General features: G+C 40.4%; 1 protein-coding gene across 9 annotated transcripts in view; it reads right to left on the bottom strand.

The window, feature by feature from the left end:
• Positions 1 to 25,451, bottom strand: part of TRIM2 (tripartite motif containing 2) — a 146,448-nt gene that overhangs the window by 15,486 nt on the left and 105,511 nt on the right. For 5 of the 9 annotated variants that reach the window (XM_019641214.1, XM_019641215.1, XM_019641223.1 and 2 more), the window contains exons 4-10: positions 24,210 to 24,361; positions 22,799 to 22,979; positions 21,195 to 21,918; positions 11,161 to 11,264; positions 10,751 to 10,918; positions 4,221 to 4,401; positions 3,046 to 3,116 (exon numbers count right to left, since the gene is read on the bottom strand). In XM_019641214.1, coding sequence (XP_019496759.1) covers positions 3,046 to 3,116; positions 4,221 to 4,401; positions 10,751 to 10,918; positions 11,161 to 11,264; positions 21,195 to 21,918; positions 22,799 to 22,979; positions 24,210 to 24,361 — 1,581 coding nt within the window. The remainder of the gene's footprint in view (positions 1 to 3,045; positions 3,117 to 4,220; positions 4,402 to 10,750; positions 10,919 to 11,160; positions 11,265 to 21,194; positions 21,919 to 22,798; positions 22,980 to 24,209; positions 24,362 to 25,451) is intronic. The other 4 variants (XM_019641221.1, XM_019641216.1, XM_019641219.1 and 1 more) reach the window with 1 other exon arrangement.

Raw genomic sequence — 25,451 nt, 5'->3', positions numbered from 1 at the left:
GCTGTGGAGGGCAGTGTCACTGGCCCTCATATGTGGGATCCGAACCGGGGTCCTCTGGCATCCCAAGCGAGTTCTTAACCATCGCGCCACTCGGCGGGCCCTCAATTTCTTTTTGATTCAAGCTAGTTTTTGTTTTTTAAATGAAACAAAATGCTTTCAGTTATCCTGATCAGGATTACTTTAGGCATTTCTATGTTAAATTATCCGGATTTAAAGACAATTACTGCTATTAACTTTTGTCTCATATATTTATTCTATTCTGCCTATTATCTATTTTTGCTCATTAACATGACATTGTTGATTTTTATTTCTGTGCTGTGTAGGTATTTGTACCATGTTTCTTATATTATTACTGGAACCAATGGGAAAAAAATTGTTGGCAGATTTAATGCATACCCTGTTCCTTGTTGGCCAATAAATTTTTGGTGGATTTTAAATAAATAAATAAAATAAATAAATAAAATGCACTATAGCAAAAAAAAAAAAAAGACTTTCTTGTAGTCATAAGTGAGACACTTTCATCTTTAAAGGCTAAACTTACTTTAAGATAAAGCAAAAAAGTCATGACCACTTCTTGATTACTTACTCGCCAACTAAGCAAGTTACCTCTTTGGTTCTCTGCAAAGGACACAGACAAGAACCAGCTTTTACTAAGACGCCATGTTTTAAAATCTTTCCTGACTCTTTTTATCTCTTTTCACATAAAATATTCTAGTTTTAAAGACCAATGGGAGTGTTTGCATGCTTGTGAGGATGCCATTTATTATTCTCCAATCTTTCCCACATTAAGGTCTACAAACAATCTTTTTGTTTGCTTGCTTATGTTTATCCCTCTGAGGCAGTATGTTTTCCTTGGCATAATCCAAATGGTTCAAGTATTTCTGCTTCACTTTGGAATGAGGATGAATGCCAAATTTACTCTTACTTGTTTTGCCATGAAAATAAAATATATACTGAAAGTAGCTAAAGAATTAACTAGACCACTTGTTAGCCCTGACTCACAGGTAGTTTTTACATTTACCAACAGAGAAGTGACTTGAATACAAAACTATTTCTAACTGCCCTGTGTTACATGGGAAACAATAAAACCCAACTATTCTATAAAATACATATGGCAACAGCTATCAAAGAGAAGAGAAAACACACAAAAAAAGACTGGTTTTATTAAGAGAAAAACTGAGTCTAAATAACTAAAATAATCTACTTCTACTGTATTGAAAATTTGAAGTTTTCAGAATCAATAATTATAAATCTCATATTTTCTTCATCTAAAATGTCATTTGTTTATAAACTATTCAGATGAAAACACATTAAGATGCAGAAGTATGAGCAGAAGTTTTTATAGCTTTGCTTTTTATAACATTTTTATAACTTTGATTAAAATCCTTTTCTGATTTCAAAATTTTGCTCACCTCAAATACCATTCCACTTGGAAGTCTTCCCTGATAGTCTTAGAAATTCTCTTTTCTTCTGCATACTTATAATAGAGCTTTATATGTACTAACTTGTAAGAAATCGCTTATTGCTATCCTTGCATTTTGGTTACTTACACAGGTCTTACTTCCCTCTACAGTGTCATCCAGGACTGGTAAATAGGAGTCATCCCACATACCAATGCCAGTTGATTCACGGAGCCTGCCCCAAGCACTGGGCCAGGAAAGACCCTGGGGCCACACAGTTGGCTTAGTAGAAAAGAGCAACTTGATTAATATTACTGTCTTCCTGTGGAGGGGTGTGGGTTGGGGGGTGGGGAGCATTTATGGCTGGCATTTGCTGGCCTTTGCACTGTTAGGATCTATATGGATATTCTGATTGAATGCCCTATAGTTAAATGGCTGATTCCTCTATAAAATGAGTGAAGGGTAGGAAATGTAATAGCCTGTGTCATCCTTCTACAGTTATGATCATTACACAGGACTGTTATAGCCCCTGAGTGGAGGATCACAAGCCCTGTCCTCATTGCTCTGGGTTTCCCTACTCCTCTGCCATTGACTTTTCTCACTGCCCTCTTCGCTTTATCAAGACATCTCCCACAGAGGTGAGAATATGCAGCTTATGGGCATTGGGGGGTGGCGGGGGGGTGGAGGGAAATGATGGAGGTCTACCACTGTGGTAGCAACTCTGGAGAGACAACATGGCAGAAGGCAGCCTTGGAAGTGAGCAATGGTACACATCCTTCTCCCTCATCCTGCCCCATCACCATAGCTCATATGCTCTCCTCTTTACACAAGGACTTGACAGCTCAAGCTTTTCCATGTACTCAGGTTAAAGATATCTTCCAGGATGATGGGGGAAATGAAGCAGTAAAGGACACAGAAGAGAGAGGACCTTTAGGTGTTAACATCCTATCCATATCTAGCTATTCCAATTATCAATACTGACAAGTCATTTTTAACTTTGGTTGCTCAATGGTTGTCTCTAAGGGCAACTTCAGTCATTGGCATACCACTTAGGCTGTTTCATTATTACCCTTCCTTTAAAATGCCTCACTTTGAAAAAATTTAAATGAATTTACTTACAAGGAAAACTTTACATCACTTCTATAAGTGCAAAACCAGTATCACTTGATGTAAACAGAAGTACGAAAGATGCTATATGAATCTATGCTAGGGCTATTCCTCATCCCAAATCTGTTGTTGTCCTAGAGTCCTACTATCTAATTTTGTTTGAAAGGCCTTATGATGCAGAAAATTGAAAAAGTGACCTTGTTTTAATTATTAAATAGCCTCAAATCATTAAGTTTCAGAAAATTCTCCCTCTCCAAGTTCAAGTAATTGCTTTTTCAAATTTAATTCTTAAGCCATCTCCATTTACACCAGTTTCAAATTAAGAAACTCACTGCCACCATATTTTGTTCAATTTTCTGACTCACCAAAGTGTGTCAGTCCAAATTAAAACCTGCATCTTTAAGGAGAGGCAAAATCTGCTCTCTGAGGTTACCTCCTTTAAGTCCTGTTTGTATATGTGAGCGCCACGTTACTTGCTCCCAGACTGATTTCTCAATACAAAGTTTAAAGTTAACAATAATTGATGTGTTTCTAGTACCTTGACAGAATGATTGTGGAAATCTGTAATAATAATCTCATTATTGCTATTTACAGCTGCAAAATGGGGACCTGCAACAAAGATGAAAAAAACATATGTGATGACCATAAACAATAAAAATGATTAATAACAACATAGCAGTTACAAAACTTAATATATGACTTAGTTATTTAAGAAAGAACAAAGAAGTTTAGCCTCAGTCCTTGACAGATCCTTCAGCCAGACCTTTGGCTGCAGATAATGGGGATCCTCTATCATTCTACACTGGTGACTGCCTCGTCTAACTCCTTCCAGGTCAAGCTAAGCATTTCAGCAGCCCTAATGAAGTGGGATGAGCTAATAAGCATCAAAATTCATTCTCCGCTCCACCATCTGAACATCACATCTGCCAGCTTCCCTGAGCACATATTAGTCATTTTAGGGTCCTCAGGTCCCACTAAGGAAACATGGTAACTCTTAGCAGTGAGAAAAAAAAAAAAAAAGACTGAAATGTGCAACTTTTTTTTTAAAAAAGTAGAGCAGAAAAACAACACTTTGTAATTTGGGGTGACATTCAGAACCTGGCAGAACTGGAGACAAAAAAGCACAAAGAAAGATTATGCAAATGAAGATTAAATGCCAAAAGCATCCTTTAAAAAGGGAAATTTAATAAACCGTTCTCTGCTTCTTCTCCTAGATGTGAAAAACTAAGTAAGCATGTGGCTACCATGTGGCACCCCAAAAAAGAGAAACAAAAGAGACTGTCCTTCCCTTTCTCAGCAAATACTCTGAACTCCCACTGTCTTATAATCACCTAGAAAGGTGAACAAAAATGTCTCCTTCAGAGGCTCTTTAAATAACACTACAGCTAGATGGAAACAGGCGTTATAACACTGATCCTCAAATTCTCATTTAAACATATGTTATTACAAAATTAATGTTTCATTTACTACTAACATTCGAAGATTAGACTTCTGAGTTGTAAATTGCCACCGATAAAAACCTCACATGGAATGCCATCAACTTACTGCAGGTGGAGCCACAGAGAGGCGCCTACCCATGCTCTCGCTCAGATTTCATCCCCCGTATCTTTTCCCCAAGCCAGCAAACACACTGGGGGCGAGGCATCTTCCGCATGCTCCAACATCATGCAAATGTGAGCAGAAGAGGCATAAAAAAGGGGGTTTACATATTACCATCGAGTGTACCTGCAAACTGCCTGTCCCCATTGCCTCGGCTCCCAAACCTGGTGACTATTTTCCCGTTGGGCTGGAAGATAAACACGCAGCAAGCCTTGTTATCCACAACAATGATGTGCCCGTTGCGGTCCACAGACACTCCCTTGGGCCCCATCAGCTTTCCTGATCCGATTTTTGTCTGTTAGAAACAAGCACGGAAGTGAGGTTTACAACACTGCAGAACGCGAAGACAGACATGTGTTTTAGTAAACATGGACTTGAACGTTCAAACAGGGGAGCACAGACTCATATGCCACAATGATCTGCTACTGATATTTATATGAAATCCTTATTTTTTAAAGGGATCACCACCAAAAATGTTTGGAATCCCCTTAACTGGGCTCATAGCTCCCTTCTAAAGAGGCAGTGTGGCATATAGCAAAAGATCACTGGATTAGGAGTAGGGAGACTGTCCTCTGTCACCTGCGTTGGACACACCTGGTAGAGCACAAATAGTATAGCACATATTAAACCATCAAGTAAAGGAAGCTATGTTTGTCACTATTATGTATCATAATTCATGTTGAAATTGCCAGGCATCAGCCACTGAACTTCACTAGAATTAAGTTCTACACAGCCAGGAGAGATGTCTGCTTTTTTGTTTTGTTTTGCTTTGTTTTTAAATTTTATTGGGGCACAGCCATGGTCATTGGTTACACATTGCTTTCATGCTACTATGGCATAGCTGACTCTCTTAGGGAAGACGCAGCTCACAGTGGCCCATGCAGGGATCAAACCAGCAACCTTGGTGTTATCAGCACCATGCTCTAACCAACTGAGCTAACCGGTCACCCCAAGAGAGATGTCTGTTTTATCCAGCACCGTGTACTCAGAGCCTACCATGCTTCTTGGTGTCTAGTAGATACTCAACACATATTTCTTTAATATATTAATTTAAAAGCTCTAGCATTATTATAGGGTAAAATGATGATTAAATGGCTCCAGTTTTTACAGTATTCTACAATGGGAGGAAAGCATTAGATTTCTATCAAACATACACCATATGCATTTTAAATCTTATTCACTTTTCCGAGTAGAATACAGTGGGTACTTAAATGCTTGTATACCTTTACTTTTGTAGCTCTGTTTTCTAGAGTGCTTATAAAGAAGTGCTTTACTTATTTCCCCATTTATCTGCTAATTCCGCAAACACTGATTGAGCACCCACACTCAGTGGCACTTGATAGACAATGATGAGTAAGATACAGCCCCTTCCCTCGAAGATGTCTTGGTCGCATTGCAGAGACAAGCATGTCTACTGTGCCCTTAAATTAAAATGGGCTTAAATCTTACAGAACTCGACATCACCATAACGAGGTCACTCAATAAAGTGCCTGGTATCGAGCGTTCGATTTGGGAGATTTGGGAAAACTCAAATAGGCCATCTCAGAAGCCACGTGAAACAATAACTTGATGAGACAGGTCACTACAGACAAGAAAGGGAGCAGCCGAAAGAGAGCCTGGTGAGTGAAGGGGGACAGCAAGAACCACCGTTCTCCCTGGCACCAAGGCTTCCAATGTCAGAGCGAAGTAGATCTCTGTGTTTTTACAAAAGAGCTCTCCTACACATTATAAAGCAACATGCAGAACAGCGAGTATAGGCCGAGCCCCTTGATGTTAAATGTGATTATGTATGTACACGTACTCCTGGAGGAGAAAGGAAAAAACTAAATAGCATTTATAGCTTAGAAAGAGGTGGTAGGAGAAACTCTTACTTTTCGTTTTATACTTGTCCATAGGCTTATTTGAAAAATCCATTTGCCTCTATTACTTCTTAAATTAAAAACTTTTACTCAGAAAAAGATACATTCTCAAAGGTTCTGTTTTAGTTCTCTTATTTTCCCTCTATATATTAGTGCTGTCGGATAGAAATATAATGTGAGGTGCACATGTAACTTAAAATTTTCTAGTAACCACATCAAAAAAAAAAAAAAAAGAAAGAAAAGAAAAAAGAAAAAAAACCAGGGAAAATGAAACTGACTTATACATTTTATTTAACCCAATATATCCAAAAGTGATCATTTCAACATGCAATCAATATAAAAATTATTAATGAAATATTTTACATTCTTTTTTCGGGGGATTGTCTTTGAAATCCAGTGTGTATTTTACACTCACAGCACACCTCAATGCAGACCAGCCCCATTTCAGGACCTCAGTATCCTCGTGTGGCTAGCGGTTACTATATTGAACAGCATGACTCTGTACATTTCTAAGATCTCATCTATGCTATGGCATCAACTTTCACCTCTATGTGTAAGATTCTCAAATCCCTATCTTAGTCATTGCCTATATTAGAAGTTATCATCCTAAACTCAATGTCAAACCAAATTTATATTCCTCATTTCCACCATTTAAAAAAAGAAAACCGGGGGCCAGCCGAGTGGCGCGATGGTTAAGAACTGGCTTGGGATGCCAGAGGGCCCCGGTTCAGATCCCACATATGAGGGCCAGTGACACTGCCCTCTACAGCTAAGATGCTGAACAACAGCTCAACCTGGAGCTGGGCTGCCGTGAGTCACTGGAGACGGCATAGGCTGCAGCCCCTGTGGCAGTGGGTTGCCATGGGCTACCGTATGTAGCCAGCAGCCAGCGTGAGCGGCCGTCCAGAAGCCGGCGACTGATCTGCCTTGCCCAGGAAGAGCGCAACGATGGTGCCAACTTGGGCCAGTGAAGCAACGTCCTCCACAACTAGACTGAAGAACAAAACGATAGCAACTTGTCTGTTCCCCTTCCCCCAACTCTCCACCGCTGTTCCCATCTCCCCAATTCCCCAATAAAAAAAAAAATCTTTAAAAAAAAAAAAAAAAAGAAAACCAGCCGGCCGAGTGGCTCAGTTGGTTAAGAGCTCACTCAAGGGTTTGAGCTCTGAGCAACAGTGGTTCGATTCCCGGCCCGAGCTGAGCAGCCGCTGAGCTGCCAACAGGTGGCAGGATGGCTTAACTTAAAAAAAATAAAATAATAAAATAAATAAATAAAAAAGAAAACCCAAACTAGCACCTCCTGATTTCCTAATTCCTTTTATGACACCACAGCTCCGCCAGTTACCCAGTATCAAAATTTCAGAGCAAAATTCATTCTTTTTTTTCATCAGTTTGAACCTCAGTTTTCTCATCTGTAAAATGGTAGCTCTGCTATTTACCTCCTGGGACTTGCAGATTCCAAAGGATAAAGGAAAGTGTCAAGCACAGAGTATGACACTTTGTCCCTTACCCTATTCTGCTGGCATAATACCTTACCCACAGGATTATCTTCTTTCTCAACCGAACCATGAAGGTATATGCAAGAAAGAGCATGGAGAGGGGGTGGGGACTTTCCCATAGCGGGGGTTCAGATTCTGTATAATCTTTTATTCTTGCAAGTTTATAAGTAACTGAGATTCAGACTTGATCTCTTTAGAACAAAGAAACACGTTTACTTAAGAAGGAAACAGTGGCATTCTGGCAAGGGAATCTGGTCTATAAATTTCATTCTGATTCTGCAATCTCTCCCAAAGATCAAAGAGCTATGACATAATAGCTTGCAAAGAAATTATGTACTTTCTTTCATGTCTGAATTGAAGATATGTCAGTGGGGATCAAAAGGAAGAAAGAAGACTCTGATGATTAAAACAAGAATATTATTATTACCTAACATTATGAACAGTAGTTGTTACTAGAATGACTCAGACACACAATACCAAGTGGATAGTAATTATGTAGCATTAAAAACAGAAAGTAAAGGCTTACTGCCATTCTATCATGTAGTGAGAACTAGTGCAGTTCCAAAAGAAAAAAAACGTAAAATATTGAACCAAAACCTCTTTTCCTTCCACTTTCCTTCATCAGTTCTAGTTTAGCTGCATTAGAGTCAACCAAGTGAAATAAAAATTACTGCATTTGGCCTGACAGTGTGTCCGCCATCTTGAATAGAATAGTAAGCAAAGATATTTCAGACCCTGGCTCTGGAACTGTTAAGTGAAAGTATTTAGCTCAACAAATAGATCCTTAAATTGAAGAGGGAAGAGAGGAGCTATTTTAGAATATGATGTCCAGGGGCCTCAGTATCTGTTCTGGGGTCCTAGATGGACAGGAAGATATAACTCAGCAGGAAAAGATGGAGAGGAAAAAATTAGAAGCATGACTATTAGGGCTAAGAAGTTAGTGAGTAAAAGAAAGAAAAGGACCAAAGACGTTGCATCCCTAGAACTATTAGGCATAAATACAAAGAATACACATTTATGTTAAAGGTGTTTTTTTTCCGAGCGTCTGTTTAATTTTACTGAATCCCATCAAGAAGAAAATAAGTATCTCTCAGTATATGGTCATAGATATCACACTTGGATGAACTCCCATTACAGTACTAAAGTGTTTGCACTTACTATCCTTCTACCCTTTCTTTCCGTTTTGATCAACATCTATCTTAAACAAAAGAGGGGGACAGTGGGTATGTATGTTGAAACTATACCGTGTCCATTCCCCCAATCCTCTAGGGGGCGCGAGTGTTCTTTAGCATTTATTCCAATTATTACCAGTAGCATGCCAACCTTGAGAAGCCAGTTCTTCCAGGAAAACTGTCTATTACATATAGAATACTAAACCACTGAATGAAAAATGCTTAATTCAGGAAACCCTTCTCTCTTAGATATGAAACTTCTGTTTCAATATGTTTCAATATATTAGATATAAAATCTTTCAATATAATAGATATATCAATAGAACTCCTGTTTCAATACCTATTTTAGTTTTAGTTTCTGAATTTAGAAAGACAGGTCATGGTTTTGCTGGAGTATAAAACAAAAACAAAGGGCTATCTCCAAACTAGATAGATATTTTCAAGAGATTTCTGAATAGTTTTCATTCTATTGATGTTAAAGTTGCCATATTTGGGTATGGCTGACTACAAATACAATTATGAAAACACAAAAGAAGGGGAGGAAGTTGGAGAAACAGAAAAGGCACAAGACCTGTCTGTGTACATGGCCATCATACAGAGACAACACATTGCAAGTGGGACAAAAAAATCCATTGAAGAATTGTGTATAAAATGGTGGAATTAAAAATAATAGCTTTTTATTCCCCTAGATTGAAAAGATACTGCCCCACACAAAACAGAGGCTCCAATCTGAGGATTAATAATTATGTAACTTGTTTAATAAAAATTATATGACTGTAGTGATCTAACAACTTTCAAAAGGAAAAGATAAATTTCTCCATTAAGAGACTAATAAGCGAACTTTGTGCAATCTTTAGGATTACAGAATGGATTATGAAGAGCATCATCTCTGAACATTTAGACAAGGAAGGGATGACCACCAGGAGCCAGTATGAGATCATGAAGCCCAAATCATAGCTGATCAAATTGACCTCTTTTTTTGAACAGGGTTACTACAGGCATTGGAAAAGAACATTTCTTAGATGCCTAATTCATATAAGGCACATATAAAATCCAGAAATAAAATCTCATTTAATCCTTACCCAAAGCCTATGAGATAGATTTTTAAATCCAGATTTGAAATATGAGGCAATCAAGGCTCAAGGAAATTATATAATTTGCCAAAGGCCAAACAGTTAGTGAGCCACAGATCTTGGATTCCAAAAGGTTAATCTGTCTGCATTAAAGTTCATGCTGTCAACTGAAAGAGAAGCTTCTAAAAGGCTGGACAGGGGGAATAGTGAAGGCATAGTGCACATGGCCTTCAAAAAACCTTTGACAGAGTGTCTCATAATCTGTGAACAACTTTAGAAAATGGACTGGAGGATAATTTTCTTTGATGGCACCTTAGAAGAGTGATCTCTGAGCCCTCTTAGGTGACCTGCTGAAAAATACAGATGCTGCTGCAAGTGGTAACAAATATGTCAAATGATGGGATCCCTCAAAGTGTAGCTCAACTCACAATTTCTCCATGAAGCCAGCCCTCCTTTTCTTTTCCTTCCGATTCCTATGTTATATACTTTACACTATGGTTTTAGATTGTACCAAACAATTTATGACTGACTAAAGGCTGACATGAGTTGTTTTCTGTCATGTCTTGTGTATTCGTCTTTCTTCCTCAAGGAGCTTGAATATTTTTAAAAGGTAGGGGCCATGTCTTCCGAGTCTGCTTCTCCTATATCATCATCTATCACAGGTCTGAGAAAGTGGAAGGCACTTCATAAATGACAACCTGTAAGTTAATTTGGAAAATATAAATTGCTTCTTAATAATCCTTTTCTAAAGATGGTTGTTTTCCATTGAATTGAGATAAAGCTGATGGTATAAACAATGCTGACTGGGTAACCTAATTGCTTTATCAAATGAAGCCACATTTAGGATATATCTGAGTAGATTTACAATATCATTGTTACTCTCACTTCATAAAACTTAGATGTAACACGGTCAAAATGTCTTTGTGTATAAAGAACAGTGGAATGTTCTACTGGATCTCAAAAAAGAAAAAGACCAATTTCATCTTGTATTTCCTAGTCCTTCTCTCTACTGTTTAGTGGCCAGTGGGTAGTTAATCTTACCTTAAACTTCCCATCTGAAGAGAAGATGCTAACCCATTTATTATCATAATCTGCAATGATGATGTCCCCACTGGGGTGCACAGCTACCCCTGTGGGCCGCTGCAGCTGCCCAGGAGAGCGTCCTCGTATGCCAAAACGACTTTTGAACTGGCCATCATTGGAAAATATCTGTAAAACAAATAACATTCACTGGAATGAGAACTTATATAGAAATGAGTGAGGAAGGAACAAGCCAGTACCTTTGTCATACGTACTACAGATCAGAACTTGCAAATTCTATGTGAAGAAAAATCTATACACACATTCTAAGCTTCCCTTTCTTTCCTTGTACTATGTACCTCAAGTCTTAAGTAAGAAAATCTACAACTGTACCATCTAAGTGGTTAAAGGTATACAGTTAGGGGCCATACCTGCACACACTGGTTGTTACTGTCTGCGATTAATATCTTTCCACTTGTAGATGCAGCTACCCCTTGAAGATTCGTAAATTCTCCTTTATTTCTGCCTTTGGTACCTAAAAATAAATTAGAAAACCTCAGAAATTAAGCAATAGAGAATTAGATTTCTAAGCTTCTGCAAGAGAATTATTCAGGCTTCCATAGGTAACCTAAGAATGTACTGTTTTAAAATTATACTTTAAAAAAAAGAGAACCTCCCGCCCTCCAGACCTAATCCACATGCTGCTAAACTCTTCCAGACCAAGCAAGTCTTTGCAAAATCACTTTTTTAGGCAAATGCAACCTTTCTCTTATTAAGTTGTAGCTGCATGTTAACATGATTAAAATATATTTAGCTTCCACAAGGACACAATAATAAAAACTAACATTACAATTGAGAATTGAGGGTATGCAATAGGAGAGGACCTCATTTTAGAGTTTTGCTAAAATCCCACCACCCTCTCATTTAGCCTCACTTATAAAAACCTTGGACACTTGACTTTCAGTGCATTTCACAAATCATAAGACCACAGATGTTACAAAACTAGCAGGATGATTTTCATTTATTAGATTTACTTCTGTATTATTTTCATAGGCTCAGTACCTCACAGGCTGTATATGTTCTTCCTGAAAACATAAAACATATCCTGACAGGGTGCTTTCTGGATAAATAAATAAGAAAGGCAAAAGAAAATTAATTAATCCAAGTAACATTCTTCACTGCCTTTTTCTTCTTTTCATGGGAGAGATGCGGCAGGAAACAAAAAAGAGCAAAGGTACCTATGGGTTGACAGACATCTGTTTTTGTTTCAAAAGAAGTGTTTATAACTTATTTCAATGGGACCATGTACATAATAAAGGATGGAAACAGATCAACTTTGCTCAGAAATGACCAGGAAGGAGGTTTACATTTTCATAGAGGGAGAAAGCTATACTTCAGTTTTATAATTTCATTTGTATTCAGAAGAGCAACTTGATACTTTGCTTTTAGACATCAATGCAGTGCCTTAGGAAAGAGTAGAAAGATGCTGACATTGGCTGGACTTCATCTTAAACACAGCTTTATAGCACTGCTTAAGAATAGATTCTTGAAACCAGATTTTTTTTTACTATATTTATTTATTCATTCATTTAAATTTTTAAAAAATTTTATTAGTTTCAGGTGTACAAAACAATGTAATAGACATTTACACCCCTCACAAAAGACTTTGTAGGGTACACTTATTAGGGAGACCACCACTTCATGGACGGTGTAGATGCCTGACCACTGCAGTGTATACCTGAAGCTGAAACTAAATAATAATTAATGTCACCTATAATTTGTATATATAGTCACAGGATGTGGAGTACAGCATAGGAATTAGGAAATATAGAGTCAGTGGAATTGTAACAGCTATATTTGATGTCAGAGGGGTCGTAGGTTGGGAGAGGGGAGTTATCACTCGAAACCAGATTTTTAGGTTAGAAAGTAAAACTGGTGATGGAATTAAACTCAGACTAAAATCAGCAACAGAATTTCTGGGCAGAACCATCTTAGATCACCTGGTTCTCACCAGATCCACAGGATAGTTGTTTTATTGAAATCCTGGACTCTTATCTATCATGTTTACTTACTACCTCGGTTATCTCATCTACTCTCACTAACGTGAAAGAAAAATTTAAGGTCCAGATCCTCAAAAGAACATCTTCCACATTGCAGAGGAAACTGTTTTATTTTATTTTAAATGTATCAGAAGATATGATCTTTCATACTTGATCCACACAGAAACCCTATATAATATGCATGTCTCTGGTATCAGCTCATACTCCTTAAAATTGGTGTGTTGGTAATGTACTGGGGGGGAGGGGCAGGGGAAGGGATGGTTGAATAACAGTTGGTTAATGGGTACAGCAAAACTGAAGGATTGGTAAAAGAAACAATTCTTCTAAAAGGCTCAGTTTATAAATACTTTTTAAAAGGTAATGGAGGCAATGCCAGGGTTTCTTAAAAATAAAAACTTAATTTACCAAAACTGTGATGAACAAAAGCATGGAAGTTAGCAAAATGAGGAACCAAGGACCAAGAAGAAGCATAATAAAAAAAGCATGAGTCTTGGGCCAGCCGAGTGGCTCAGATGGTTAGAGCGTGAGCTCTGAGCTACAGGGTCGCGGGTTCGATTCCCACATGGGCCAGTGAGCTGCGCCTGAGCTAAGCTGCCACTGAGCTGCGAACAGGCGGCAGGATGGCTCAGCTGGTGAGAGCATGTGCTCCTAACAAGGTTGCCAGTTCGACTCCTGCTATGGGATGGTGAGTGGACTTGGAGCTGAGCTAACTGCACCCTCCACAACTAAGACTGAAGGAAAAAAACTTGGCTGTTCCCCTCCCCCAATCCCCCCATTAAAAAAAAAAAAAAAGTCTTACAACTGAATTGGAACCTGAACAAAATAAGAAGTGACAGCCCCTGTAAGAGGCTGTTCTAGGTAGGTCCTTGCTTATATAATACTGGAAGTGCACTTAGGCTTACAGGGCACACAAGCAGGGGAAAGAAATCCTGAAAATGGGGAGAGGAGTAAGGGGCACCTGAACAGAGTAGATGGACATGGGTTTGCTTGTCCTTCTGGTCCAGGGAGGGACAAAAACCTGCCCGCTGCCCTCTTTGATTATCCCTTTGGCCATCCTGCTAAGGACAAAGCCTGTTCTACTGACAGAAGGCTCTGCAGGCAGGAGCAGTTGATGTGTGAAAGGAATGGAAAAATGGGGAGAATAGTGCTTTAGTAGAGGTTCAGGGATGCCTTAGTCAGTCACAGAGATTTCATGTTGCTTCTTTTTTTTTTTTTTTTTTTGGTTTATTTTTAGTTTCATGTGTACAGAACAATGCAATAGTTATCCTTTTCACCCTTCACACAAAAACAATCCCCCTCCGCACTCTACTGCCCTCCCACCCCCAATATCATACTTATCTATTACAATTCCATTGACTCCATTCCCAACCTCTATCCACGTCCCGTGACTCTATGTATATATAATTATAGTTGACATACATTATTATTCAACATGTTGCTTCTGAAAAATATAGAGGTGATGTTGAAGGAGGAAAAATATCTGAGCAAAACATACTAACACTTTTTTTTTCCTTTGAGGAAGTAAACACGCATTTTTGAATGAATGTCAGTAGAAATGGGAAATGATTGTATTTTGGGGTATAATTTTAGAACGGCAAGACATTTAGTTGGACTCCATGTCAATACCATTCCAAACAAGGAAAGGAAAGGAAGACTCTTTGCCCACTGAAATGAATGTGAGGTGCTCTGTACCTGCCAGTACAGGGTCACAAGAGCAAAGGGACTACGCAGCAGAGGACCACACCGCTGGAAGGGGGTCCTCCCACCTCTCCTGAGCTCCAGGGCCATGTGTTGGTCCCGCTCTTATTCTTGGTCTCAAGTTAATTAGAGTTTGAGTCTGGTGCCCCACATGTAAATTAAATCACAGGGCTCAAGGCACATATGTTCGTCCAAGGCTGCTTACACATCTTTAAAAGAGCTAAATGGAACAGGCACTGCCATTTTAATTTTCTAATATTTGTTTTTAAAAACCTTTTTCCTTAAACCACATGGCTCAGTTTCTAAATAGCTGGGATTGGCATTGCTGGCAACATCCTCTGATTCTAATGAGCATCTTTTGTCAGAGTCATTGATCACCGTTTTTTTTTTTTTTTTAATTCCATTGGTGTTTTTTAAGCACAGCCAGATCACAGAGTCACTCCTGAGGATTAAAGGAAACCACCAGAATACTCTTGAGAAACAACTAATGCTGACAATTTTTTTTTTTTTTACTCGCAGTTAAACTAGAGAAATCTTGATGTTGAGTAACGATGCAGAACTACAGCATATCATCATTATACTAAAATGCCAACAGTCCAAGTGTTTATAAAGTGTTTCGTGACCAAAATAAAATAAAGAGAAATTCCAGAAGGTAGAAAGAATTTGTGATCATGCTGTACTCTTCAAAATGTTTAGAAAATTCTATTTAGACTACAGAAAAGTCCCACCCAAAGTATTCTAGATACATAATGAAAACTAGTTCTTTCATAACGGATATAAATGTGACGCCTATAGAGTACTTGAAAAATCTTTTCCTATCTACTTTGCTGTAGAAGGTTTCATTTGATGGCTACATTTGGCTAGTAAAGCAAGTAACATGAATTTTAAAAGTAAGTATAAACAATTTGGCAACAATTCCATAAGGTAATCAAACTTGCTTTTCCCAGATGTTGAACTAGCCTATGAAGCACAAAGTGAATTATTATATATTTTTTTAAATTGGAGAACACTGTGTTTTTTCCAGGACCCATCAGCTCCAAGTCAAGTAGTAGTTGTTTCAATTTAGTTGTCGAGGGCGCAGCTCAGTGGCCCATGTGGGGATCAAACCGGCAACCTTGGTGTTATGAGTCCGTGCACTTACCACCTGAGCTAACTGGCTGCCCCCACAAAATGAATTTTTAAGCCAACAGCTTCTCATTCCTGGTCACTTACATCCACACCTCCGGGAAGATTACGGAAGTAAGGGAAGAAGGCCCTGGACTAAAATAGGGGATCAACAACTGTAAACGTCCTTCCATCCCCCCTCCAACTTAATGAGAAAATTAGTGCTAAATAAATCTAGATACTTAGAATGGGATAACGCAAGAGGATGGAATTGAGCCAACCGAGTAGGTTTGCTGAATGAATTATTAATGACTGAGTAAATTACAACCTACATCATTACATCATGGGAAAATGAAATGTTCAGTAATAATTACAGCACGTTCATATATTTTCTCTCATGCACTCCCTATAACAGCCCCATGAACTAGCAAGATAAATATTATCAGTCCATTTTGTAGATGTGAATTTGAAGGCAGACACATCACAAAGTTAGCAGAGACAGAGGAAAGACTAAAACCAGGGTTCTCCTGGGCAGGAGGCTAGGAGATTTACGTCACATTCTTTTCTGATACACACAATGCTTCTTCATAATTGGATTTTAGAACACCAGGTGTCTGAGGTGAAGGTGATTATCCTTTGGGATCACATGGATAATGAATTTTCCATAAAATTCTTTAGGAAACTCCATCTCTTATCCCATGGTATTTTAACTATATAACTGTCTGTCTCCCTCACTAAACTCTGAGCTCCCCAAGGGCAGGCACTACATCTGTCCCATTAGCTTTTGCACCTTATAACACAGCACAGTGCCTAGCACTCAGTAAATATTGGTGGCATCTTTTCCCACTTGACATGCAAGAAGAGTTCCCAAGTATAAGATGCTCAAGGGGTGAAGGCAGGGTTCCTATAAGGACCTCAGATGCCAAATTAGCATGATCTCCTTTCTCAGAGATTTTAGGGAAGGAAGATTTTAGGTGATGGTTTGCAGAGGTGAGGCAGGGGAAAGGGGCACAAAATATTACATCTTATTGTAAAGCCTCTGAACTCATGATAAGTGATTTTCCACATCTACTTTATATTACAAGAAAGCACACTGCTCCAGAGTACAAATAAGTGTTTAATTCAACACTTACAGACTCATTAAGGTATGGTGTATGAATTACATCATTTGAAACAATTCAACTGTAATTCTTTCACTCCCTCCTACATCTTCTGCTTTCCCCTTTGTTTGGTGACTTTCTTTAGCAGCTGACAAACCCAAGCTCATGGCTTCTAGTCAGCAAACTCTGACAGTGCTGGGAAAAAAATCCCCGTGTTTCAAAGAATCATCATCAACAGATGCTCTAAGCCACTTCCCTAAACTCATTCAGGACTGGTTTTGCAATACAATATTAGAATAACACAATAACTCATTCAGAGTGAGTATATAATTAAGTTTTCAGGCGTGAGAAGTATCAAATACCTCAACTTTGGAAAACTACAGTAGTTAAAGGACATTTTAGATGAAGAATCATTGTGCAATTGAAAAGCACAGGTGTCAGTCACAGACAGCTTGGGTTCCTACCCCAGCTCTCAGAGCCTCCTTTCTCAATGATAAGGATAATTGTATTTGTCCTGGAAATTTGGCTCTTGAGGGGCAGGAGCTGGGGGAGGAGCTCTGATTTGTATCATCTGCCCATTTCTGGAATGTAAATGCTCCCATCCTGGCTGATTTCAAGCGATCAACATGGAGTCACTAAACACAGAGTGGGGAGATAGTTTGAGAGCCAGCATGAGCTGGCTCCAGCACGCCACAAATTATGCTGCAGTAAGTATATCATACTGTGGGGCTATTGGGAACTGAACGTGTATTCCACTTACTAAAGATTTTAAGTAAGCTGACATAGAAGTAGACTGCACAGTGTTTGGCTTGGAGAATGCCTTTTTCTTCTTCCTGCTTCCATTCCTTCCTGGACCATAACGCCTATCTTTGACATTTCATTAAAACTCTTGATTTAAAGTAACTTCTCCATACTTTTCACTTCCAAGTTCATCTCGAGCCCTGACTTCTGTGCTGAACTCCGAACCCATATTCCAAACTGCCTATGGCACACTTCAACCTGGGCGGTCTAAACGGAAACATACCTTTCTTCCTCTTACTTTCCTTATCTTGGTTGGCAATGACAACGACAACAGCAACAATCACATTTAGAGAGTCCTTACTATGTGCCTGCACTGTTCCAAGCCTTTGTATGTAGTATTTTAATTCTCACCAAGTGACGTATGTGTTAAGATCATCCCCACATTACAGATGAAGAAACTGAGCACAGAGAGGTTAAATTAATTTCCCTAAACCATACTGCTAACAAACAGCAGGCTGGGGTTCAAATTGAGACAATCAGGCTTTTGAGCTATGTTCTTAACTCTCAGGTTAACTATTACCTCTATACACTATGAATACGTTAACTAGTATTTCGTAGTTTGCCTCTCTAAAATGTAGTGAACATTATTTGGTGTCACTAGTCTAAGCTCTTTTGTGTATTAATTCATTTAATCCTCACCACCCCCTATTAGGTACGTTCTTTTTATCCCCATTTATGGAGGAAACTGAGGCACTGAAAGGTTAAGTGACTTACCCAAGATTGCACCGATAAGAGATAAGAAAGTCGCAGTGTTGGGGCTGGAACCCAGGGCAGTCTTAACCACAGCCTTAACCATCATTTACTCTACCACCTTTCATCACTACTGTATTCAAGTCAAACCGCTAGATGCTGGATTTGGTCACCAAGCCCTGCCCTCTTCCTCCTAAATAGCTTATAAATCTGCTATTTCCTCTCTACTGCATCACATCACTCTTACTTCTGGCTCATGTGGACTACTGCAATAGAAAGCAGTTTCCTGCTTCCCAGGAGACATTTCCAATAGATCCCATGTAATGCCCCCAGACACTCTGGAGATAAATATCTTAGGAAGTCACTACACTACACTGTTCGGTGTTTCCCCGTCACCCGTGTAGCAATGGTTCTCAAAACTCACTGCGCAGAAACTTCATTGGAGCTTACAGAATGCAGATTCCGGGCCCTTCCTCAGAGATTCTGATTCTGTAAATGCAGTTCGGAATCCAGGAATTCTTATTTTTATCAAGCACTCCAAGGAATACAAATGGTTTATGGACCACACTTTGAGAAACACAGGGATACAGAACACACTCCCAGGTCTTTATCAAGGAAACATAAACTTTTCTCTGCTTCTATCTCACTGTATCTGATGCTCTAGATCAACGGTTCTCAACCTGTAGGTTGCGACCCCTTTGGGGGTCGAATGACCCTTTCACAGGGGTTGCCTAAGTCCATTGGAAAACAAAAAGATATTTACATTACGATTCATAACAGTAGCAAAATTACAGTTATAGAGTAGCAACAAAAATAATTTTATGGTTGGGAGTCACCACAACATGAGGAACTGTATTAAGGGGTCATGGCATTAAGAAGGTTGAGAACCACTGCATTAGAGTTAGTTGGTCATACATCTGTCACCTCAAACTGTAAGCTCCTTGAGGGAGGAGATCTCATTTCTTTCCTCTCTAAACACTCCTGAAAGAGATGTCTCTTGCCTCAGGTGAGAATCACAGGTGGTCATGACGATTATTGATAATAATAACAATAGTAAAACAATAGCTATCATTAATTGAGCACTTACTATACATAGGCAAGTGGCAGCCATTTATTTTACAAAAATTCTCTCGCATTCCACCCCACAGCAACCTTAAGAGTTAGGTAATATTTCATTCCCTTTATTTTACAGAGGAAGAAACCAGATTAAGAAAGGGTAAGCCAGTTGCCCAGCTGGCAAAGAGGATCAGGATTTAGACCTAGATCTGTGCCTTCCTCCTCTGGGCACACTGCCTGGGGAAAGAAACTAGGGTCCCTTGGCTGGCGGAGGGGAGATTTGAATTCAAGACTGAGTTTGTTCTTAATACAGGAGATCAATGGGCAGCAGGGAGTTAAATTTTTCTAGAAGGAAAGGTAGTACGGAAAATCTAACAGCCTTAAATCCATGAGCAAAAACGACATTTTTCACTTATTTAGCTCCTCCTATATGCCAGGCATGAAGCTTGGAACTTAGAACAGTTCTCAGTAGCAGATAACTTTGTATTTTCATTTGATGGACAGGGAAACTGAAGCTCAGGGAAGCTGAGAGACCTGCCCAAGTTTCAAATAAGTGGCAGAACCGGAGTGGCAGACCTGGGAGACTCCCAATCCTGCGCCTGCACCAGCTCGTCCACTCTGCTTTGGCGGATCAACAAGTTCTGTACCCACCCTGCACAAATGGCCAGTAAATGTACCAGGCCTCCATGCTCTGAGCAGACAACGTATATATAACATCACGGTCTTTACCAAGATTCAGCCTAAAGTGTTAACATAGGGCAGTATTTGCTCAAGAATGTTCCAAAGAGTCTTATTTTCTCAAGATGTTCCATGGAAAAAGTTCTATGGTCAGAAAAGTTTGGAAGTGCTGCCTGGTATGCCTCCCCTGTCTTGGAGACTTAAAGCGCACCATCAGCAGATGCTAAAGCTTCTGCAGTTAAAAAAAAAAAAAATCTGTTTACTTAAGCTAAGGTTTCCCCAATCTATTTGAACCTATTAGAGCTGTTTTTCTACACTTGCCAGTGAATACACATGCAGCGCTTTTAGAAATACTGGGATGCAGGATTGAAGAGGCAGAAAAAGCAGCAGCTGGAGCTACTTTGGGATATAGTAACTAAAATGCAGACTTTCTTTCTTTAGAATTATCAGATTGTTTGTTGTTTATATTTAGTTTGCTTTCTATTGAGAAAATAAACAAATAAAAATACATTAGTCTCAATCAACTTTTGTTTTGATATTTTAAAAAAATCAGAGGCAACAAATCAGAAAAGGGGAGGGAAGGGCTATTTGCATACCCAAATCTCTTGTCTCATCCTGCACCTTCTTGCTTCTGCCCCAACCCCATTCCATTCTCCAGGTTTCCACCCACCCTCCCCTCTTTGGGGCTGCTCTCCAGCTACACACACTGGAAGTGACCACAACTTGCAATGCACCATGTCCCCCACGCCCACCACGTACAGGAACACAGAAGTAGTGACAGACCCTCTGCCCACAGCACAGCCTGACAGCCTGCCCACAGCACAGAGAAACACACGAAGTTATCTGATATAATGATCTCTCTGCCTTTTGGGTTAGGCAGGGGTACTCTAAAGACATTCCTATGGGGGTAAAAGACTGCCAACATTTCCTTCACATTTTCCAGATTATGAGTGCTTTTTGTTCTAATTCTTTTTTCTTTCTTTCTTATTTTCGTTTCAAATTTTCTGCAATGAATATGCAGCATTAAAAAAAGAGGAGTAAGGGGGAGGGGGGAGATGGGGGGAGGGGCGGGGACAAGGAGGAAAAAGCAATCAATATCTCCAGAGAAAGAGACTGCATCAGCTCACCTAGTAAAATACACCGGTATCTCCCAACACCTCCCTCCAGGTAGAAGTTCTGAGCTGCAGTGAGTGCCTGTCTTTGCAACAACACTCTCCCAAGCTACCCCTTAACCAAAGCAACGTTCAGCGTGCGGGCGCAGCGCCGCCTTCTCCTTACCCACTCGAAAGATCAGATCGTCTTCGATGGGGTTCTCTTTTCGTTTCCCAGTGCTGTACATGCTTGCGGGCCTTTTCACAGCTTTCTGCTTCACGTGACCGCTCCCCGGGGATTTCACGCGCCTCTTCACACCCTCGGTGGTGGGCGACACATCCGCTGACCGGATCACTTTCAGCTTGAACGGGCTGCCTCGGATGTGCTGGTCGTAGAGTCTGAGAGAGAGGGTGAAGTCCCCTTCCTTCTGGACAGTGTACAAAAACTCATAGGTGCCGTTTTTGTTGTCGAGGATTTCTCCGTCGGCCACGCTGCCGTCGGGGGTGCTCAGCTCCGCAGTGATGTAGGCATTACCAGTTTTACAAAGCTCCCCGTCTTTGTCCTTGGTTGTGATGGTCACGGACATGGGCTGCCCGATTATGGTCTGCCGCAGCCCCTCTCCCGTGGCCACCGTCTCGGAGGCCACCGCGTTGGTGGTTAAGATCGTGCCAAGGTTGTGGATGGACTTCTTGAGCCCGTCGGTCTCCACGATGAAATCCAGCTGGTCGTTTTCCCGCGGGTGCAGTGGGAAGTCCTGGTCGGCCAGTTCGTTCAGCTTTTCGCTCATCTGCTTCTTCACCAGCAGCACCTCCGTTTCGGTGCCATGGTTGAGGGCCTGCGCGGTGAAGTTGCTGCAGCTCTTAATGCTCTCCTGCCCCTCGAGCAGTGTGTCCAGCTGCGTCTGGAGGACCTGTGGGCAAAAGCGAGCCGGGTGAGTGCTTCCTGCAGCTCAGGAGCTCAGTCACAAGAATGCAGCGGCACGCTGGGACCAGTGCTCTCCGTGGGCCAGTACCGCTTTGCACCTGCCCACACAGATGGCTCTCAGCAAGGGATGTTTACTTTCACCCGGTGAATCCGGTTCTAACACATCATCATCCTACACTGCGTTCCCAGTACCTTCTCTTTCCCTTTCGCCTCGCCCTGTTTCTCCCACACACATATTTCCCGGGTCATGTGTTTGTGACAGGACCCAGCACAAATGTCGCCACCAAGACGTTGGCAAACAGATTGCTATGCCTGACTTCTGAACTATTCATTATTCAGACTCTTTCCTCAATGTCCAAAGCTTCCCTGCCACCACCGAAAGGAACAGAAACCAGGCAAATGAAAAGTCTCCACACCTGAATCTCAGAAGCTTTTCATCTCAGGTTTTGTGATCAGACATGCAGAGTTACACAAAGCCTGCAGTCAGGGTTACTTTGAAGCAGAATAACAGGTTAGTGTGGGCGAGAGAGCAATTAAAAGGCTATTAGACATTGTAATTCAGGAAGGAAAACAATCCACTTTAACCTTAAATCTGGAAAGCATTCCTTTACATGCAACCTCGCCTTGTGTCAAATTATAAATTAGGACTGAATGTCACAGAGTCAAGACTTTAGCTGAAAACAGGAAGGAAAAAAATAAAACAGATGGAAAGGCCATTAAACGACAACTACTGTTTACTGTGCAACTGTACACGTAAGGACCCAAATGGTCCTTTGCTGCTATTAGAACGCAGTAAGCTAGTGCCAAGAAGTGCCCCAGACATCATGTCTCTTCCAGGATGTCTGTAAGAACAGCTGGAGTCTTACTTTGTGTTTGAGGCCATAGTTGACCTCCAGTTCCATGAGCAGCACGCTCTTGCGCACATTTAAAGTCTTCTGGAGCTCATCAAAGGTAGAATGGATGTCATCCACAATGCTGGCCTTTTGGTTGGTTAGCTGGTGAATGATTTCTGAGATGAACTGAAGAGCAGAATCTATTTCTGGAAGCCTGGAAAACAGTTGTGATAGATCATTATTATTTAACATCAACCTAGAAAGAGTAAAACAATCTGCGTATCTAAATACTGTAGTGTGTCGAAAAAAGACACATTTTCTGTGCCTCTCATCGTCTTTAAAAAGTAATAACTGAACAATGAAATGAATAAGACATAATTACAGCCTTTGAGGGAAGAGACTTGGAGAGCCCATGTCTATTTCAATCTACCCTAGTCATCTAATTTCAAAATGGATGGTACAAAGCCTTGAAGCTCTCCAAACCCCACGGCTTTTCCTCACGTTGTAAACCAGGCTCTCTCAAATGTGACACTATTGGTATTTTGATGCAGATAATTCTTTGTTGCAGGGGACTGTGCTGTCTATTACAGGAGGTTTAACAGCATCCTGTCTTCTACCAGATGCCAATAGCACCCCCCTACACACACACACACACACACACACACACACACACAATTGTGACACTAATTAGGCATTGCCAAATGTCCCCTGGAGGGCTGGGGGTGGGGGGGTATATAATCACCCATGCTGAGAACCACTGTTCTAAATATACAGCCATATCTTTTTTCCCCAATCACATGAAAAACTTATCTAAACTTAAGAGTTTCCTGGGAACTCCTTGCAAGTTCCCAAATTCTTTTAATGACTATTGAATAACCACACTTTTATCATTACAACTGTTGGTGAAGAGATTTCTTTTCAGCTGGCTATTTGTTTCCTCTCTCTGGTCTTTCTCATGCATCACACAGTACTCTGTTCCTTTATTTTCATGCCAAAAAAAGAGCCTGGAAGCAGTGAAACATAAGGAAAATTGAGCAATCTCTGCGTGGTACCATTCTGCTGGGCTCAAGGAGAGAGGAGTCAGTCCCAGTGGACAACAGGCCCCTAAGTATGTCAAGAAGAACAGCTAAAAAAGGCTCCTCAGAGAGGCTGGTTTCAGGCACAAATTTCAGAGAGCTCCTGAGATTATTTTCCTCGAATATATTTTATTCATTAATCATACTAAGGTCCCAAAATAAAATTGCCACCACTCATAACATAAGGGCAATTTTACCAAGGGGCCAGGGATGCCCCCTCATCACTCACTAGCTTATGACTGCAGGCCCACGATCAAAGGAGAATTTATTTAGGTGACAGGAACCCACCGTCCCACTGAAACAAGAGACGCTGAGTCCAAGCCTCAAGCACAGGTGCCCAGCTGGGAGCGTGAGGGAGGTGTGCGCACCTTTTGTTGACAGCGTCCAGCTGGACCTGGAGCGAAGCCTTGTGCTGCTCCACCACGTCCTTGAGGGGCACTGTGGGGTGTTCTGCATGCTCCCCCTCCGTGCACTCCCGACACATGGCGGTCTCACAAGACTGGCAGTAAAAGTCCATCACCTGTGGGTAACACAAGAACAATTCCAGGATTGGTGTCACTGACTGAATGCTTACCATGCCCCAGGCCCTTACTGGCAATCTCTCATTTAATTCTCACAGCCTCCCCAGGATGTCAGAAATATTATGTCCAGTTTCACAGAAGAAAAGGAAAGATAAACATTTCTGTGCCAGACCTCAAACAGAGATAGACTGGACTCCAAAGCTGTGACTAGGGCCACAAAACAAGCTTTTCTTTGGCTGCTCCACTACAGTGCAGGGCTGTGGTGGTGCTCCAACATTTTGGTCTCAGGACCCCTTGATGGTCTTTAGAAATTATTGAGAACTGCAAAGTGCTTTGGTTTATGTGAGTTAGATCTATAGATATTTATCATTTTTAAAATTGAAACGGAGAAAAAATTTAAATATTTATTAATGTATTAAAAGCAACAATAAGTCCATTAAACGTTAACGTGAATAATATAATTTATGAAAACTGTATTTTGCAAAATAAAATATTTTACAAGAATGGCATTGTTTTCCATTTTTTTTAACTCTCTTCAGTGTCTAGCTTAATAGAAGAGAGCTAGATTCTCATATCTGCTTCTGCATTCAATCTGTTTCAACAGCACACATCATATAGTCTCTGGAAAATTCCACTGTACACTACTGAGAAAATGAGAGCAAAAAAGGCAAATAGCGTCTTAGTATTATGATAAATATAGTTGTGACTGTGTGGATCCCCCTGAAAGGGTCTTGGGACCCATGAGGGTTCCTGGACCACACTTTGAGAACAGCTACTGTTTGGATAAGAGATGAACTGGACTGAGCAGTGTGCAGCCTGACTCCACCACTTATGTAACCTCACTGTGTTTCAATTTTTCCTCTGTTAAACGGGACAACAAGAGTAACCTACTTCAGTAGAGCTGCTATGAGGATTCAGTAAAAAAATATGCACAAAGAAGTCAGATGTTGCCTGGCACATAGTAAGCTCTTAATAAGTAGTAATGGTGATGATAATGATATCATCTGCTTACCTGAAAATAAAACCACTTCATCCTGATTATTATGAACTCTCAATAACAATATGACATAAAGCCTGAAAGTTCGTTTC

This window comes from Hipposideros armiger, unplaced genomic scaffold (genome assembly GCF_001890085.2).
Source record: "Hipposideros armiger isolate ML-2016 unplaced genomic scaffold, ASM189008v1 scaffold_58, whole genome shotgun sequence".
NCBI classification, from domain to species: domain Eukaryota; kingdom Metazoa; phylum Chordata; class Mammalia; order Chiroptera; family Hipposideridae; genus Hipposideros; species Hipposideros armiger.
Note: the sequence above shows the minus strand (reverse complement) of the source record. Positions and strands in the feature narration are given on the sequence as shown.